Genomic DNA, 20,615 nt, shown 5'->3' with positions numbered 1-20,615 from the left:
CCCTAAACCTCAGGAGAAAGATGTTACTACTCAACTATACAACTAAAGCCCAAAGTCTACCTACCCATCCCATTAGACCGATAATTAATGACCCCCAGTTCACAATGAGCTATAGAAATAAACCCAAAGCAGTTCAGCCTACTGATCTCAGATTTCAGGCATTATTACAAACTTGGAATATAGATTTTGACAAAGTTCTTCAAGATCTAAACAGTCCGGATCCCCCCCCCCCCCCCCATGGTATTATATTAAACCATCCTGTGACAGCTATTTCCTAAACTGGGGAAAACACTCTCTTGCAAATGTCAACCTACAACAACTCCACATTACCCGCACACAAAATCATATGCATTTAACAAAAATATATACCGATGGGTCAAATCTGAGAGTAGAGTTGGTGCCGCAGCCGTCTTCTTTCATAAAACCATCTCTGTATCGCTTCCCAATGAATTCAGCAGCTTTATATGCAGCAGAATTATACACCATGAGACTTGCAGTAGAAAGTATCCTCCATCTGCCCATATATAAAAGCATGATATATATGGACTCCCAGAGTGTGATTATAGCTTTACAGAACATTTCTTCTCAAACATATCCTTTAATAAAATTCATAAAATCCAAACTGATGCATATCCAAGAACCCCAGTTAGTGGTCATTTTCTGCTGAATCCCAGGCCATACTGGGATACCAGGAAATGAATGTGCAGACTATGCTGCTACATATCCATCCAACAAAGAATCATCACAATATTATGTTCCATATCTTGACTACAAAAGTAATATACGAAGAATATGTAGGGAACAATGGACAATTCAATGGCAAGCCCAAACGCATAATAAACTCCTCCAAATAAAACCTGAACCACAGTCATGGTCCTCCAACTTCCGTGTAAACAGAAGGGAGAAAGTAATCTTAACCAGAGTGCGAATTGGCCACAGTTATCTTACCCACCTTTATCTCATCACAGGTAATGATCCTCTGCAGTGCATACAGTGCAACTCTCCTCTTACAATGAAACATATTTTTGTTGAGTGTACTTTATACACCACCGCAAACCAAGTCTCATTTAGCTCTTCCAAATCTTAAAGAACCCCTGACACTCTACCACATCATAGGCAACAATGCTAATCTGCTAGAATTTTTCCACTTTATTAAACTGATAAAATTATATCACCGTTTTTGACTGATGTCATAACAGTCACCATGCATGTGTAACATTCATAAACTTGATTAGTGTAATATGGCCAAAGTCGCACTTGCACCAAAAAACAACAACAACATTGAGAAATACATAGTACTGCATATGGGTAGCAGTAACCCCGGAGTAACATGTCAAGTGTGTGGTAATACACTCAGGGTGGTAGAAAATGAAAAGGACCTAGGGGTAATTGGGCAGTCAGATATGAAGTTTTCTGAGCAGTGCAGATAGTCAGCAAGAGTAGCTAATGGTGTCTTGTCAATGATATACAGGAATTTCTCTAGCAGGGATAAGGAGGTGATTATCCCCTTGTGTAAGGCAATGGTCAGGCCACATCTTGAGTACTGTATACAGATCTGGAGGCCTCATTTTAGAAAGGTTGTAGAGCTGATGAGTATAATAAGAAACTGTACAGGGAAATAGAGTGGGCCAGTAAATCAGAGATTCTTATAATAGGGGATTTTAATTTCCCAGATATTGACTGGAATTTGGGGGCTGGTCACTCACACACTAGCAAGGCTTTCGTGGATTTATTGGATGATTGTTTTCTACATCAGCATGTTCGGGAAGCAACTAGAGGGAGTAATACTCTTGATTTGATTATCAGTTGTGATTCTTCATGCATTAAGAATCTGCAGGTAAATGAACCACTAGGTGGCAGTGATCACAGTGTGCTGAAGTGGGATTTACTCAAAGAGGTAACTACCATTAGGGGTAAAGGGAAGGGTTATTACTTTCATAAAGGCGACTACGATGGACTGAGACAGTATTTAAATTCTATACAGTGGGACCAACTGTTGATGTTACCAACAGCAAATTCAAAATGGGAAGAATTCAAAGAACTTATCTTGGAAGCTACTAGGCTTTACATACCAACTAAGAAATATTGTTCAAGGTTTAGACCTAAGTGGATGTCAGATGAACTAATGAGACATATGGCAGAGAAGAAAAATGCATGGGATACATACAAATTAACACGTGACACAGAAGCCTATGATACATACAAGTTGATCTGTAACCAAGTTACAAAGGAGGTTAGGCAGGCGAAGGCAGATTACGAGAAATCTTTGGCAAGGGATGCAAAGAAAAACAGCAAAGAGTTCTTTACTTATGTAAACTCTAGAAGGAAGAGGATGAATCAGATTGGTCCACTTTATCAATGGGTCAACTGTTGATGATCCTGCTCAGGTAGCTAACAAACTGAATGAATATTTTGCATCGACATTCACACATGAGGAGTTATTCAGCAAGGGGAATGCCAGAGGTATATTCAACTCTGGCAGTAAGCTAGAGAATCTTGTAATAACTGAGAGTAAAGTGGAGGAGAAATTGTTGAAGATAAATACAAGAAAGGCACCTGGAGTGGATGGGATCTATCCAGTAATATTAAAGGAGGCAGCAAAGGAAGTAAGCAAACCCTTAGCCATAATTATGAGAGCTTCCTTGGACCCAGGGGAAGTACCCATGGACTGGAGATGTGCAAATGTGACCCCAATTCACAAAGGAGGATCAAAGAGTGACACAAGTAATTATATACCTGTTAGTTTAACTTCTGTTCCTGGAAAATTAATGGAGGCACTGGTTAAAGAAGCACTGCAGGATCATCTAGACAAGACTTCAGTTATAGCTCAGACACAGCATGGTTTTATTAAGGGGAAGTCTTGCCTGACCAATTTGATTGGATACTACGATGCAGTCTCAAAAGAACTGGATGCAGGGAATAACTTTGATATTATATACTTGGATCTTAGAAAGGCTTTTGATACTGCTGCACATGGAAGACTGCTGCGCAAATTGGAGCAGTGTGGCATTGGAGGCTAATTGCTGCTATGGATAAAGGGGTGGTTGAGGGGGAGAAGACAGAGAGTGGTAATCAATGGACACTGCTCATCGTGGACTAATGTTATTAGTGGAGTCCCTCGGGGTTCAGTATTGGGTCCATTATTGTTTTCTGTATTTATAAATGATATTGATGATGGTATATCAAGCTTAATGTCCAAGTTTGCAGACGATACGAAGGTTGGCAGGGTTGTGAAGGACACTACTGACACTATGCTGCTGCAACAGGATCTGGAAAGGTTGAGCAGATGGGCTGAGAGGTGGCAAATGAAGTTTAACATTGACAAATGTAAAGTACTACATATGGGAAACAGCAACCCCAGAGCAACGTATCAAGTCTGTGGTACTACACTGACAGTGGTAGAGAATGAAAAGGACCTGGGGCTAATTGTGCAGGCAGATATGAAGTTCTCTGAGCAGTGCAGATGAGCTGCAAGTGTAGCTCATGGTGTCTTGTCAATGATATATAGGAATTTTTCTAGCAGGGACAAGGAGGTGCTAATTCCCTTGTATAAGGCAATGGTCGGACCACACCTTGAGTACTGTATACAGGTCTGGAGGCCTCATTTCAAGAAGGATGTTGAGCTTCTGGGATGAGTACAGAGAATGGCAACAAGATTAGTGAATGGAACAAAGGGTTGGTCTTACGAAGAAAGGCTTAAATTCTGCAAATTACAGTGTCTGGATGCTAGGCACCGGCGAGGTGATCTGATAGAGGTGTATAAAGTCTTGAATGGTTTGAACATGCTCAATGCCGATGGGATTCTTTCTCTTGCTCAGAATAATCACCTGAGAGGGCATAAATTCAGATTGAGGAAAGACAGATGTAGGATAGATGTGCGGAAATTTGCCTTTAGCCACTGGGTAGTTGGTTAGTGGAACAGACTTCCATCCCTTGTTGTGGAAGTTGATAGCCTAAATAAATTTAAGGCTCAGCTGGACAGGTATTTCGAACGAACGGAGGGGTGAAGTGGAAGTGTTTTTCCTTTTTTTTTTTTGGCTGATGCTGCATAAGCTTGCTTTCTTGCATCATATGCCTCTACTAATTCTAATGCAAACTTGTTTAAAAAACAGTGAACATTCTAAGAGCTGTATCTGCACTGTTCTGTGGTGCTAATATAAGCTCCCTCTTACATATCTGCCGAACTTACATTCGAATCTGAGCAACCAGGCAGTTGCTATTTTTAAAATAATAATTTTTAATGTCCTTGTTGAATTTCTCTGTTCTGTTATCAGCTTCACAATAACTGTACAATCATACACCAACCGTTATTAAATAAATTAGTGTTGTGTTGTATTAAATAATAATGATACAAATAAAATGAATAGATAGAATGATATAATTACACTGGATAAAACTGAAAAGCTTTTGTCTGTAGAATACAATATGGAATTTTTAAAATACAATAAAATAAATTACAATAAACAACGTAGATAAAACACGGGATAATAAAAGCGCTAAAATACCAAAGCTTTCAGAGGCATCCGCCTCCTTTTTTTCAACAGTGATGCTTATCGTATGGCATCCTTAAATATCAGCAGGCTCATAGTTCATAGCTGCTATGCTCCTGTAGAAACACGTGCTGTGAACCGTGAGCCTGCTGATATTTAAGCATGTGCAGTATGATAAGCTTCTCTGTTGAAAAAGGAGGCGGATGCCTCTGAAAGCTTCGGTATTTATACGCTTTTATCAGTTTTATTATCCTGTATTTTATCTATATTGTTTATTGTAATTTATTTTATTGTGTTTTATCTACATTGTTTATTGTAATTTATTTTATTGTATTTTAAAAATTTCATATTGTATTGTATAGACAGTTACCTTTTTTATCAGTTTTATCCAGTATAATTATTTCATTTTATTTGTATCATTATTATTTTAATACAACACAGTGCTAATTTATTTAATAACAGTTGGTGTAGGATTGAACAGTTATTGTGAATATGAATATTCCCAACCCCAGAGGCCTATTTGAAGATTCTGTTATCAGCTGTCAGTAGAGTTTTTTGCACATTCATGAATATAATTTACATAATTCTTTATTCACTGCCATTTTTCTCCTAGTAGAAACTCTTTATCCCTGCATTGCTTCAGCATTTTTCCATTCTAATTTTAGTCCAATGCAGTCATTTTTCATTTGCAGGGCTTTATACAGATGGAATTAAATAATAATCATTCATTTAAAAATAAATGTCAAATATATTCCTTTTTTTTTTTTTTTTTTTTTCAGAAAGCAAAACTGATGAGGATGAAGAAATAATTCGCTGCATTTGTAATATATACAAGGATGAAGGATTGATGATACAGTGTGAGAAATGCTTTGTAAGTACAGCTATATAGATAATACTAGTATCATTTTAGATTTCTATGATATAAATGCATGATATCCCAATTAGGAGGAAAAGCAATAGGCCATGTATGGTCACTCACTTTGATTCCCTCTGCTCGTGCAATAATGTAAGTATGAAGTGGCTGGGCCTAGTGGATGACCTTGAATCACCTGTTATTTTCTCCTTATAATTGTATAAACAGTGGATTTGCATAGCAGCCATCTCTACAGATTTATGATGGAGAATCCATCATTTTTACTTAATTTCAACATTCTTCTTCTCACCATTGTAATATAGTTTGTGTAAACATTTCAAGTTATATATATAAACAGCTTATGCAATAAATAGAAAAAGAGGAGGCACTCCGCTGGTTCTATTGATTTGCATAAGCTGTTACCAGTGGCGGCTCGTAACTCTGATGTTTGGGGGTGCTGCATCTTAAAGTTACATTAAATTGCCTTGGTTATTGGTTATAAGACATGTAAATATACACTGTAATAATAATAAGCCAGTTAAAAATACTACAAAACATTAACTAGACATTTACCATGAACAGAGTTGAACTTTTATTTAAAAACAAAATCCATTCTTCAGTTTTTATTTGTTGAAAATATATTAATAACTTTTTCATTCAAGTTTGGTGCATTGTTGACCAAGCTTTTCTCTGTTGAAAGCATTGCTTGAGCATTTAGCCTTTCCTGTTTCATAGTGCTCCTTAAAAATGTTTTTATTCTTTTTAATGTCGAATGGCAGCATTCGGGCTCTAAAGTAGTCATCGGAATGGTCAAAAGAACTTTTATGAGTTTTGTAAGTTCAGCAAGTCAGTTAATTTGCAGTAATTGTGTAGATCATGTCAGCTATAGAAAACCTGTAATTCTATAAGACGTTTTTCTCTCTCAATCATGGGATATGCCTCAGTAGTCTCCCGTACCTCTTCCATGGTCATTTTCATACAAACAATAGAAAAGTCCTATTGTTAAACAATTTTGCAGAAATTAATTGCTTTGTAAAAGAATATCTCTCACCTATGTCAACACTCATATAGTCGCATACTTCCTTCGCTTCAATCATGAGTGTTTTTGAAGGATTTTCACAGTATATTGAATTCCTAATTTTTAGAATGGCATTCTTAAAGTTTCTTATATATTCATGTATTTTAACTGCCTCAATTTCTCGAGATTGCATTTGATTATAATTAACTTCCACGTGAGGTATTATCTGATGGAAAAGTTCTAACCACAACCTGAATTTTTCATTACTCAAGATATGCAGAATTCCAGTTGCTTCTGAAATAGTCTTATCTGCATTTGCTGTCGCTTGTAGTTCCTCCATGCACTTTTTAAGGATTCGGTATTTTTATAAATGCTCTTCACGGTGTATATTGAAGTTCCATCTTGTAGGGGAAGGTCGGGCAACACGGCTGTCCATATGCTTTCTGAGAACAGAGAGTTATAGTGGTGATCTTGAGAAAAATGTTGGTATCGACATGAGGTTCGAAAAGAATATCCTTGAATCTTGAGTACTACTTGCTACATTTCTCATCATCAGATTCAGTTGGTGTGCATAGCAGTGAATAAAATGTGCATTTTTGTACACTTCTTTTATTTTAGCCTGGACTCTCACTTTCTTGCCTTTCATCACACTTGCACCAACAAACGTCTGAGAAACCAGTTTTTGAGTATTTCTTTCAAGGATTACGGCTAACTGATCTAGAATGCACTTCAATATTCCATCTTGCAGTTTGGTTTTACCGAGTGAAAAAACCCCGAAAACGCTCAAAAATGTCTCCATTCAGTTCATATCTCAGAACAATTACCATTTGTATGTTCTGAAACATCTGTTGTGTCATCAGCCATGACAGCTATGAATGAAGCTTCTTTAATTTTGTTTTATTTTATCCCAGCATATTTGCAGCAAACAGTCAAGAATATCATTCTGAAAAGTTTTTGAAATGCCTTTAAATGCTGCATTACTTTCTAAATGGTTCTTTAAATTGGAATATACAGATGAAATTTATTAATCCTCTGAATAGCATTAGTAGCGGCATATGATGCAAGAAAGAAAGCTTATGCAGAATCAGCCAAAAAAAAAACCTTCCACTTGACACCTCCGTTCGTTCGAAATACTTGTCCAGCTGAGCCTTAAATTTATTTAGGCTATCAACTTCCACAACAAGGGATAGAAGTCTGTTTCACCAACCAACCAACTACCCGCTGGCTAAAGGCGAATTTCCGAACATCTATCCTACATCTGTCTTTCCTCAATTTGAATTTATGCCCTCTCAGGTAATTATTCTGAGCAAGAGGCAGAATCCCATCAGCATTGAGCATGCTCAAACCATTCAAGGCTGTATACACCTCTATCAGATCACCTCGCCAGTGCCTAGTCTCCAGACACTGTAATTTGCAAAACTTAAACCTTTCTTCGTAAAAGCAACCCTTTTTTCCATTCACTAATCTTGTTGCCCTTCTCTGTACTCGTTCCAGCAGCTCTACATCCTTCTTGAAATGAGGCCTCCAGACCTGTATACAGTACTCAAGGTGTGGCCTGAACATTGCCTTATACAAAGGAATAATCACCTCCTTATCCCTGCTAGAAATATTCCTGTATATCATTGACAAGGCACCATGAGCTACTCTTGCAGCCTGTCTTCATTGCTCAGAGAAATTCATATCTGCCTGCACAATTACCCCCAGGTCCTTTTCATTCTCTACCACTGTTAGTGTAGTACCACAGAGTTGATACATTGCTCTGGGGTTGCTGATACCCATATGTAGTACTTTACATTTGTCAATGTTAAACTTCATTTGCCACCTCTCAGCCCATTTGCTCAACCTTTCCAGATCCTGTTGCAGCAGCATAACGTCAGTAGTGTCCTTAACAACCCTGCCAACCTTTGTATCATCTGCCAACTTGGACATTAAGCTTGATATACCATCATCAATATTATTTATAAATACAGAAAACAATAATGGACCCAACACTGAACCATGAGGGACTCCACTAATAACGTTAGTCCACGATGAGCAGTGTCCATTGATTACCACTCTCTGTCTTCTCCCCCTCAACCAACCCTTTATCCATAGCAGCAATTTGCCTCCAATGCCACACTGCTCCAATTTGTGCAGCAGTCTTCCATGTGCAACAGTATCAAAAGCCTTTCTAAGATCCAAATATATAATATCAAAGTTATTCACTGCATCCAGTTCTTTTGTGACTGCATCCTAGTATCCAATCAAATTGGTCAGGCAAGACTTCCCCTTAACAAAACCATGCTGTGTCCGAGCTATAACTGAAGTCTAGATGATCCTGCAGTGCTTCTTTAACCAGTGCCTCCATTAATTTTCCAGGAACAGAAGTTAAACTCACAGGTCTATAATTACTTGTGTCAGCCTTTGATCCTCCTTTGTGAGTTGGGGTCAGATTTGCACATCTCCAGTCTATGGGTACCTCCCCTGAGTCCAAGGAAGCTCTCATAATTAGGGCTAAGGGTTTGCTTACTTCCTTTGCTACCACCTTTAATATAACTGGATAGATCCCATCCACCCCAGGTGCCTTTCTTGTGTTTATCTTCAACAATTTCTCCTTCACTTTACTCTCAGTTATTACAAGATTCTCTAGCTTACTGCCAGAGTTGAATACACTTCTGGCATTCCCCTCGCTGAATAACTCCTCATGTGTGAATGTCGATGCAAAATATTCATTTAGTTTGTTAGTTACCTGAGCAGGATCAACATTTGACCCATCAATATCAAGTGGACCAATCTGATTCATCCCCTTCCTTCTAGAGTTTACGTAAGTAAAGAACTCTTTGCTGTTTTTCTTTGCATCCCTTGCCGAAGATTTCTCGTAATCTGCCTTCGCCTGCCTAACCTCTTTTATAACTTGGTTACACATCAACTTGTATCTATCATAGGCTTCTGTGTCATGTGTTAATTTGTATGTATCCCATGCATTTTCTTCTCTGCCATATGTCTCATTAGTTCATCTGACATCCATTTAGGCCTAAACCTTGAACAATATTTCTTAGTTGGTATGTAAAGCCTAGTAGCTTCCAAGATAAGTTCTTTGAATGCTTCCCATTTTGAATTTGCTGTTGGTAACATCATCAGTTGGTCCCACCATATAGAATTTAAATACTGTCTCAGACCACCGTAGTCACCTTTACGAAAGCAAAAACCCCTTCCTTTACCCCTGATGGTAGTTACCTCTTTGAGTAAATCCCGGGCGCCTCCGTAGCCAGGTGGGAAGGAGCAGCAGTGCATAGCACACGCTTCTTGATTAGACCGGGGTTCGAGCCCGTCACCACCAAATACGGAGGATGCGGAAAGGTCAAGGAATGACCACCGCATATTCCCGGAGCAACATGGCCTTAGTTGCTAATGCTCCTAACAAACAAACTAACGAGTAAATCCCACTTCAGCACACTGTGATCACTGCCACCTAGTGGTTCATTTACCTGCAGATTCTTAATGCATGAAGAATCACTACTGATAATCAAATCAAGAGTATTACTCCCTCTAGTTGCCTCCCGAACATGCTGATGTAGAAAACAATCATCCAATAAATCCACAAAAGCCTTGCTAGTGTGTGATTGACCAACTTACAAATTCCAGTCAATATCTGGGAAATTAAAATCCCCCATTATAAGACTCTGATTTACTGGCCCACTCTATTTCCCTGTACAGTTTCTTATTGTACTCATCAGAGTCATAAGGCCTATAGCACACTCCTACTCTCAATTTTGATCTCCCAATGCTTATGTCACACCAAACTGACTCGACGCTGCACTGTCCAGCGATGTCGACTGGCTTCACTTCCTTGGATTTTATGTGTTTCTTAACTAATAGTATAACCCCTCCTCCTTTCCTAACCTGTCTATCCTTTTTGTAGACATTGTACTTCCCAAATTCCAGTTCTGCATTCCTTTTAACTGTGTGACACCACGTCTCTGATATCCCAACAATATCCGCCTTTGATGCTTTGCGCAATACCTCAAATTCATCAAATTTATTTACCAAACACCTAGCATTGGTGTACACACAAGTATACATGCACCTGTTCTTTTTCTTAGCTACCCTAACACAACCCATGTGTTTACTTGTACCGCAATCACTCCCAGCAGTCTCTGAAATATCCTGCATCTTGTTTTCCAGGCTTCTGCTCATTCCAATAGAAGCAGTGCAAGAATCACTTTCACCTCTGCCAGTGTCTACTGTTAATCTATTATTCCTTGTATCCCCCCCCCCAAGCTAGCAGTTTTCCGACCCACCTAACGCTGCCTTGATAGCATCAGCAAATATTCTTGCACCCTTTCTATTTAAGTGTATCCGATCCCTGTAAAAGCAGTCCCTTCTGTTAACAAGTACAGACCAGGCTGAAAAAAATTCTACACCTTGAGCCTTGCACAATCTTTCCAGGGCCGAATTGATTGACAAGGCTCTTATCATATACTCCCTCCTATCGTGTCTGAGCAGAATTGCAGACACTTTCAAATTCAACCCTAATTCACTTTTTTTTTTTCTCAACAGTGACCTGTACTTGTTAAGTAATTCTGCTGTTCTCCTACTCTTAATGTCATTAGTGCCAACGTGTACAACTATATCACCTTTTGTGCCCGAATATTCCTGGATTTTTAGAATCGTCTTTTTCGTCATGTCCATGTAAAGAAATTTCAAATTGTCCACAAAATTTAATGCAGTCTTTATTTTCTTGGTAATTACCTCATGATTCTTGGTAACTTTTCTGTTATGCTTTGCAGATCGAAAGTCTGTAGGCCTCAGTAAGCTGTTCTTTAGTATTTATGCTTCCTAAAAGCAATAGTGAAATCACATTATCAATATGTTTCTTCAAACTCTCATGTTTTAGAGTTTTTTCTTTCATTCTGATTATGTTTGTAAAGCCACTTTTAGTCCACGTTAAATCACCAAACAGTAAAAATGAAAAAAAAAACAATGCATTTTTAACCACAAAGCCAACTTTTCCTTTGGTACCATTCAGTTTTAAAACTGCGAATATATTTCTTATTATTACTTTTTCACCCCGCTGCGAAATTTGAATCTTTGGTGTGGGGCTGCGGCGGCGGCCTTCTTTTTTAATCGCATTTTTTTTTTTTTTTTGGAGGGATAATGGTGAAAGTTTATTTACTCTCACGCGATTTACTTCATGGGGAAGTATGGAGGCCATGATTAAATCAAATTTCACAAAATTGTTTGTTGTAGAAATAATGTTTTACTTACACATCACCTGATTATCGGCCCCCATAAGCCGAGAGGACATGCACGTGGATGTGCCTTGAGTGACCAGGGGTTCATGCCCGTGACTGCTAAATACGCTGCTGTTTCTTGTATTCTGTCTATCTTGTGAACTCCTCTGACCATTTGGTTGTCCCTGAATATAAACAGAAAATTTATTTAAATTTAATTATTTATATAATATAACTTCAGCTTACCAAGTTCACGCTCAATTTGCAGTTAAGCTTTATCACAAAACTGCACTGTTGAATGTTGCGTATTGACTTAACACTAATATTATTTAGTTACTTAATGGGAATTCGGGTGAATTATAAAAAGACACCATCATTGTGGCTACATACCCATCGTGGTCAACAATGAAATCTATACTACGCGCTTTACAGTGACTTTGATTCGTTTCACCTCTAAAAATGTATATTGACAAATTGCCAATATGCTAGTTCCCAATGGCAACCAACTACCAGATATTCACTGGAATTCAAAATGTGTCATTGCCTGTCACACAGCGAGACCTACGGTTAATTAAACTTCAAAGTTGGAAACGATTTTGTGTTTTTATTCATTTATTATTGAAATGATTACTGGAAATAGTGTATGTGCATACTATATGGGGGTTCTATTCATAAAAATATTCATTGCATTGCTCTTCACAAAATTTCATATAAGTCCATTCACTGTATATCTAGATTTAATATATATATAAAACTACATTAAAGTTGAATTTTTTTTCTTTTTAATTTTGCAAATTTCTGCAAATTTTTGCTAAAGAAAGTCTGTTAAGTACGCTGCGGTAGTCGATGTTGCCAAATACAAATGCACCATAATAATGTTATTCACTGTAATGTGTGATATTTCTCTAGACTTTGAGGTGCAAAGCAAAATAACAGTCTTTCAGTAAGATGCCAAAGAAATACAATGGAAAATTTCATAAGACATATATTTGATAGTCTAAACAAGAGCTATGATGCTCATTACATTCTGCAATCAGACATTTGTGAAGAAATAAGCTTATCAACTGAGTGCAGTGCATAGAGAGAAATGAGAAATCTTTGGCAAAGGATGCAAAGAAAAACAGCAAAGAGTTCTTTTCTTTACCTATGTAAACTTTAGAAGGAAAGGGATGAATCAGATTGGTCCACTGGATATTTATGGTTCAACTGTTGATGATTTTCAGTACGGTGATTTCAGTATTTGTAAAAGAATAAGAGAAGTAAAAGAATAATTTACCTCAATATGATACATAGAACACTTCCATAGGTAGGAAAATCATTTTTTTTAATTAATTTTTAATTATTTTTTAAATGTGTTCAATTGATTTTTAATTGTTTTCAATTTATATTTTAATGTAATTATTTGCACTAATATTTTATTCATTTTAATTTCTGCAGAGTATCATATGGAAATGTTCTGCATATCGTTTTGAGGTAAACTTCTCTTATTCTTTTACAAATAAGACATGTGTGAGGCTTTGATTGTCTTATAAAATCTGAAAGAGGTTTTTCTTGTGTACCATAAATAGATGTGATATTTCACTTTACACTTGTGAGAAATGTGATGCAATCAGACATTTGTGAAGAAATAAGCTTAACAACTGAGTGCAGTGCATAGAGATAAATGAGAAAACTTTGGAAAGAAAAACAGCAAAGAGTTCTTTACCTATGTAAACTCTAGAAGGAAAGGGATGAATCAGATTGGTCCACTGGATATTTATGGTTGAACTGTTGATGATACTGCTCAGTGGCTAAAAAACTAAATGAGTATTTTGCATCTACATTCACACAAGAGGAGTTATTTAGGGAGAGGAATGCCAGAGGTGAATTAAACTCTGGCAGTGAGCTAGATGATTTTGTAATAACTGAGAGGAAAGTGGAGGAAAAATTGTTGAAGATAAACATAAAAAAGGCACCCGGGCTGGATGGGATCTCTAACCAGTTATACTAAAGGAGGCAGCAAAGGAAGTAAGCAAACCCTTAGCCATAATTATGAGTGCTTCTTTGGACTCAGGGGAGGTACCCATGGACTGGAGATGTGCAAATGTGACCCCAATTCACATAGGAGGATCAAAGGGCAACACAAGTAATTATAGACCTGTTAGTTTAACTTCTGTTCCAGGAAAATAGTGGGGGCACTCGTTAAAGAAGCACTGTAGGATCATCTAGACAAGACTTCAGTTATAGCTTGGACACAGCATGGTTTTGTTAAGGGAAAGTCTTGCCTGACCAAATTGATTGGATACTATGATGTGGTCACAAAGGAACTGGATGCAGGGAATAACATTGATATCATATTTTGGGATCTTAGAAAGGCTTTTTATACTGTTGCACATCAAAGTCTGCTGAACAGATTGCAGCAGTGTGGCGTTGGAGGGAAATTGCTGCTATAGATAAAGGGAAAAATAGTTGTTTCATTCCATCTTGAAATTATGTCATAGAACGTAATCTTCCTCCAAGTTGTGCTGATCATGCAGATTTGTTGTTCCGAAATATATTTCCTGATCATAAAAAAGCAAAAAAAAAAAAAAAAAAAAAAAATACAGATGTGAAAGTACAATAACAAAAGGCTTTGTTAGTGAAATTGCATTGATAGGGAATGAAGAGGTAGTGATGACTCTGAAAAATGGACTTTTCAGTTTATACAGATGTCAGTAATCAAATTGATTCTAAGCTATATCTCACTGTAGTGACCATTTGTCGTAAAAAAAATTGTCACGGAAGCAGGCTGCTCTCAATGCTATAGCATTTGGTAGTGACTTTACAGGTACAACTCTGGTCATCCCCTGAACAACCTGAAAGCTTGGGGGATTCCTTCAAATAACTATCTGGTACTTAGTAATGATAATGTGACTATTATGGTAGGTTTGAAAACTGGAGTAGCAAAGGTATTAAGATAGGAGATTTAGAATTTGGTGGTAAAAGGCTGCCCTTTTAATCTTATTAATTTTGCCCTGAAAGTGGAGCTACATTCCTTCGTGCGAAAGAGCATGACTACTTGTAGACATTTACTGTTATCTAGAGAGAAGTGCTAAAGGAAATATCGATTTAAACAATTTCAACTGGTGTATGCCACTGAAGTAAAAAAAGATTTGTGTACTCATCTGCTGTCTTTGATTAATCCATCAGTGGTGGAGGGTCACCTGACAGGTGACCTGTGAAAATAACATTCACCTGATAACCATTAATAAATAATTAAAAATCTAAAAACATTTCTCTCTTTACTAAATATTGTGAAAACTTGTACTTGTTTTCTGTATCCTTTTTTTTTTTATTTATTTATTTATTTATATATATATATAAATAAAAAACACCCAAAAATGAACTATCAGGCGAACCGCAAACATCTTTGCAACTAACTGGCATTTGGAAGAATGGCATGCCACCTGGACAAACACCATGTTTGTTTACAGTTTCAAGTTATTTATCTTCCCTTTCTATCTCATTCAATAAACATCTACTGTTTTACCGAAGTTGTTTTTGAAAGATTTTAGTGTTGTTTTTAATAGCAAAGCCAGGGAAAAGAAACTTGATATTCTCTTGAGATGGTTGCTACACTGCTGGGGGAAAAAAAAAAAAAAAAAATCACAGTTTCAATTTTGCATGCACTCCAAATTTAGAATAAATTTAGAAATTTTGAAATATAAATCGAATATACACTGGTGTTTAAAGAAAGTGCATCACCCCTTAAAATTGTAATTGTCGTCCAAATAACGTAAGTATATGCAATATGTCTTATAGATTGCATCAGATAAGATTGATACGGATAGGTGATTATGTAATATTGCAGTAGCTGTTACTTTCAGCTATATAAGCACGCTCTGCAAGAGTTGCAGTCATTCTTTGCTTATGTCAGAATGGCGAGTTACGTGCAGTTGATGCCACAAATAAAGAGTGCTATCGTTGCTTTACTTGAGGTAGGATGTTCTTCCTTCTATTATAGTGTCTTGTAATCAGCTTATAGTGTCTTGTAATCAGTCATCACTGAATAGATTTCTTCCCAAACTCAAGAATACTAGTTCTTCTGATAGGAAAAAAGGAACCGGTCACGAACGAGTCTCTACACCAAAATAGGACTGCGTTTTGAAGCGCCTATGCCTTAAAAACTGTAAAGCTTCTTCTTCTTCTGAGCTGAAAAGAAAATGGGAAGAAGATACAGGAGTGGTAGCAAGTGCAGTCAGAAGATGCCTCTTCAAAAATGGACTTTTAGCCCATTGTCCTAAGAAGAAGCCCACACGGAAATATTAAAAAGGCCCAATTAATTTGGTGTAAGGAGCATGTCAACTGGATCCCCGAGCAGTGGAAGTCAGGTATTTTCTCGGATGAGAAATAATTCAACCTGCATGGCTCTGATAGGAGACAAACAATTCACTGTAGACATGGTGAAGAATACCATTCAGACTGTATGGTGTCTACAGTGAAATTTCCTACCAGCCAAATGATGTGGGGGTGCATTTTGTATCACAGAGTAGGTCACCTGCAGTTTATAAAAGGTTCCATAAATTCCAGTGGGTACCTGGCTGTATTGGAAGGCAAATTACTGCCAACCATTAGAGACCATTTCAACCTGCCAAGTAACTGCATCTTTCAGGACGACTCTGCTCCTTGTCATCGGGCAAAAAGTGTAAGTAGGCACTTCTGTAGTTACTTTTGTTTATATTTCTATTTGTGATGATAGTCATTAATGTAACATAACATAAGGGTTAGAAATGTGAAATTCCTAGGTGATGCACTTTCTTAGAACACAAGTGTATATATTGAATATATTTTTTTAAAAAAAATTTTTAATAAGATTTGTATACATAAAATATATACACATGAGCATGTTTGAAATTTAGTGCAGGTACAACAGACATTGGGCATCTTCTGAAAACACTCTAAAACTCAAAAACTGAAACAAATACAAGATGTTTTTGCAATTTCATATCTAATTTTCATTTTCAACAAATTTTTATTTTTATTTATTTATTTATTTTTTTTTTTTTTGAAAATAAAAAGTATGAAACAGAATGTTTTAAAATTAACATTTTTTTTTTATTATAACTTAAAGATACATTAAGTTTTGCATTCCATTGTAAATATGAGATGTTGGTACTGTTTTAGCAGAACTGACCCAGAACATTTTCCAGAAATTAAAAAGAAAGTTGGACACCTGCCACCATGTTAAATGTGTAATTGGACTTGTAGAATGGTGGCAACAACTGACAAGTATGTTTAAAGGAGGATGTTAGAAATGGTGAGAAAAGCAACATAAGTAATTACAGAGTTACCAAATTGAAAAATCCAATAAAAGGTCACAAGCGAGTGACCTTTTGTTATAAAGGGCACTGACTCACATTCAAATGCAGATCAGAAAAAAGAAAATTCTGAAAGAAGCCAAGTTGATGAACTCAAAAAAAAAAAAAAAATCTTTTGAACTTCAAACCTGGTAAAAGCTATCCTAAACAGGCAAAGCACTCTGATAATTCTTGGCATCTTATTACTCATGCAAAAAATCTGTTCGTGTTTCTTTCGTCTGGCTTGAATAAACCAGTTAGCTTGTATCATTTAAATGTTGCACCAACATTTGAAAATCCAAAGTATCTCATATCCATATACTAAGGTCATTACTCCTATATATGCTATAGAATTTTATGTGCAAATTTATTTTACCCAACAGTTTTCAAATAATCCTTTTCCATTTTCGAAACTGATTACCATAACGGAATAAACTAGTTGGTGATTTTGGATTAGTAATGGGCATTTTTGCTTCCAATATAATAGAAATGCCTATAAGCAAAAAGGCCTTTGTGCCCTGGATTCATATTAATATTAATAAATTATTGTGCCACAGAGCAAAAATGGAAAGAAAATGACAGGTTGCAGTTAAAAATAACATTTAATGTGTCATAAAAATATGTTGAAGTTCACACGAACAAAAGCGCAAGTAAAAATAATACAGGAAAGTAATACATAGCTGTCAGACTCGAAAGCTATGTATTATGAGTACAGAGAAGGGTATCGAGATTAGTGAGTGAAACAAAGGGATGCTGTTACAGAGATAGTTCTAAGTTCTGCAAATTGCAATATTTGGAGACTGGGCACCTGCAAGGTGATATAATTGAGCTGTATAAGGCCTTGTATGGTTTGACCAAGCACAGTGCTGATGGGATTGTTCCTCTTGCTCAGCTTCTACACCTAAGGAGGTATAAACTCAAATTGAGAAAACACAGTTGTAGAATAGATGTGCAGAAATTTGCCTTTAGCCAGCAGGTGGTTTATTGCTGGAACAAACTTCCTTCTGTTGTTGTGGAAGTTGACAGCTTAAATAAATTCAAGACTGAACTAGACAAATTTTTGGAGTGAATGGATGGGTGAAACGGGAAGTTTTTTTTTTTTTTCTGCTCATGCTATATAAGCTTGCTTTCTTGCATCATATGCCTCTACTAATTCTACTCCATTAAGTTTTTGGCAGGTAACTGAACTTGGGTTTTTGTGGGAGGTTGTTGAAGATAAAAGTTTCCATTGTTTCCTCATCTGTTTTGTTTTTGGGTCATAGTCATGTACCTGGTACTCTTCCCTGTGGAGCATTTGAGGAATCGCAACAACCTTGGAACCCATCGCACTGCCACATTGGACATATACAGGAACTTAAGCATTATAGTATAACAATCCATCACTAATGTTCACCTCATTTGCTATAAAATTTATAGCCTCATTATGATCCTTCAGTAGCCTTCAATGGCAACCTCTTCACTTTAGCCACAGGGTCTGTGGCTGTGATGAGTCTTCCTTCTTTCAGATCGTTGAGCCTAATGCTTTGCCCACATCTGAACTGTCTTTTCTAGAGTTTCACAGTCTCAGATGATCCTCTTCATATACAGCTTGCTGTCATCGCCTTATGAATTTGATTTCCTTCTTTGCCTTACAAATAAAGAAATATTATAACCAATTGGGCCACAACCTTCTATAGCATACCACAACTCGCTGTTTTCATAGCTCTAGTTTGGTACCTGAGAGATTCAGAAAAACAAATATATATACATCAACCTAGGAGACTTAGTGCATGCACACACACACACAATATTAAATTGCTAATTGAAATATTTCTAAGTGAGAGTAATTACTTATTAACTGTTCTTCATAAATCACAGTGACTATTTTCTTTATCAAATATTTCATTTTTTTTCATCAATCCAACTACAGGCAGTTCTCGCTTTACGAGTTCCAGGGTTTACGATTCCCCCCCCCCCCAAGTTTCAACAAAATCGAAAATATGAACATTAATTGCAAAAAATGAATGTTAAACATTCATAAATACCGCTTTATGATTTAAATCAATTCCAGAGACACCATCGTATTGTTAAAATATCATAATGTGAATTCGTTTTAGGATCTTGGAAGTTGAAATTTTCGCTGTATAACAGCTATTTATCTTTCTAAAATGTCATTTTTAAGGTCATGAGCGTGGTTTGTAAATTGTATTAGTTACCAATTCAAATCATTAAAATGCACTATACTTTCATCGTTATCATATGTTCCATTATAAGAATCAATTTTAAAAACCTTAGTGATATTTTTCTAAAGTACATTTCTGGAGGTCACGACCATAAAACAATAAAAATAATTTGCACTTTTCCAGTTTATTGGGCTTTTCTGTTAGTGCATCTAATTATAAACGGATAGTAAACTCGATCTTATTGCATTTGCAATAATCTTGATAACTGCAATTGTGTGGGTATTTACTTTATGGCATTATGGTGAAATTAGTTCCCCTTCACTGAAATCTTCAATCGTATAAAAAACATAAATAAATTTTCAGAATCTTCTCTTCATTCCTGTTTTTTTTTTAAGCTTCGTAAACTTGTTACTCCATGCGAATCGTGTTAGTTGCAGTTTGTGTCTGCCATTAAAAAATGCTTATGCAAGCATAAGCATTTTATAACGGCACATACATACACCAATAATGAGTGATCAACGAGTGTGCATTTAGTCGATGATGATGAAGAATAAACATTCTTTAACATTTGTAAGTCTTAATTTCTCTATTATTATAATTTGCTTGATTTTACAGGCTTCGTTTTCATTTCTTTCGATAACTCAATCATTGTTTAAACAAACTAATTAGCTAACTAATTTCATTGTTGAGAACGTAACCCCTATTTTTAATTGTATGTCTATGGGAAAGAATTCCCGCTTTACGAGCGCGTGCTAGGAACAAATTAACTCATAAAGTCGAGAACTACCTGTACAAAGATGGTTACATGAACTAAAGATATTTGCTTAATTGAGAAAGAAAATGAAAATGGGTGGGCAACATTATCAGCTTCATTGCTAATTGCAGAAGCTGCTGTTGGCCAACATCTCTTTATCATTTGGATTTAAAAAATCATCACTATTAGCTGTGCACAAAATGAAAAAAATAAAAATAATAATAAATAAATAAAATAAATCTGCACCAGTGTGAAAAATTAAGTAAATTTGTAAAGGGATCAATATTTTTTGAAAATTGGAACCAAATTTAAATGTAAAAGTCTCTACTTTAAGAGGGTGTTTATTTGTTGTTCCTCTGTCTGTCCACAACTAAGCCAGTGGATATGCATTTTTGTGAAATCTTATATGAGTATTTGGCTCCTTTTTTTTTTTTTTTTTTTTTTTGAGAAAGTATTATTATTATTATTAGCCATATGATGCAAGGAAGCTTGAGGCTTTTGCTGCACCAGCCAAAAAAAAAAAAAAAAAAATTCTAATTTACCCTAAGAGAGAGAGAGAAGTAGAAGGAAATCACCAAGGAAGAGAAGAATGATGATATCCAATTCGGGACCCTGGGTGTGCCAAGCCCATACTCACCAGATGTGAGTATGGGCTTGGCATTTTCAACCTATCTGAAATTTTATTTAAATCAGATAAATAGAAATCCTGAGTGGGCAATGCAGATGTATAGAAAAATGTTCTTTGTTTAGGTAGTGCACATATTGAAGTAGAAGAGATAATTTCTTTTGTTATCAGCTTATTGAATATTT

The 20,615-nt window shown here is 36.3% G+C and overlaps 1 protein-coding gene across 7 annotated transcripts in view; it reads left to right on the top strand.

The window, feature by feature from the left end:
* The window catches only part of ash1 (histone-lysine N-methyltransferase ash1), a 1,128,611-nt gene that overhangs the window by 777,653 nt on the left and 330,343 nt on the right, over positions 1–20,615 (top strand). For all 7 annotated transcript variants that reach the window (XM_090378882.1, XM_090378880.1, XM_090378881.1 and 4 more), the window contains one exon: positions 5,270–5,361. In XM_090378882.1, the coding sequence (XP_090235008.1) occupies positions 5,270–5,361 (92 nt within the window). The remainder of the gene's footprint in view (positions 1–5,269; positions 5,362–20,615) is intronic.

This window comes from Mastigoproctus giganteus, chromosome 8, assembly GCF_048544385.1.
Source record: "Mastigoproctus giganteus isolate SK-2022 chromosome 8, ASM4854438v1, whole genome shotgun sequence".
NCBI classification, from domain to species: Eukaryota; Metazoa; Arthropoda; class Arachnida; order Uropygi; family Thelyphonidae; genus Mastigoproctus; species Mastigoproctus giganteus.
The sequence above is the reverse complement of the archived record's forward strand: the minus strand, read 5'-3'. Positions and strand labels throughout refer to the sequence as shown.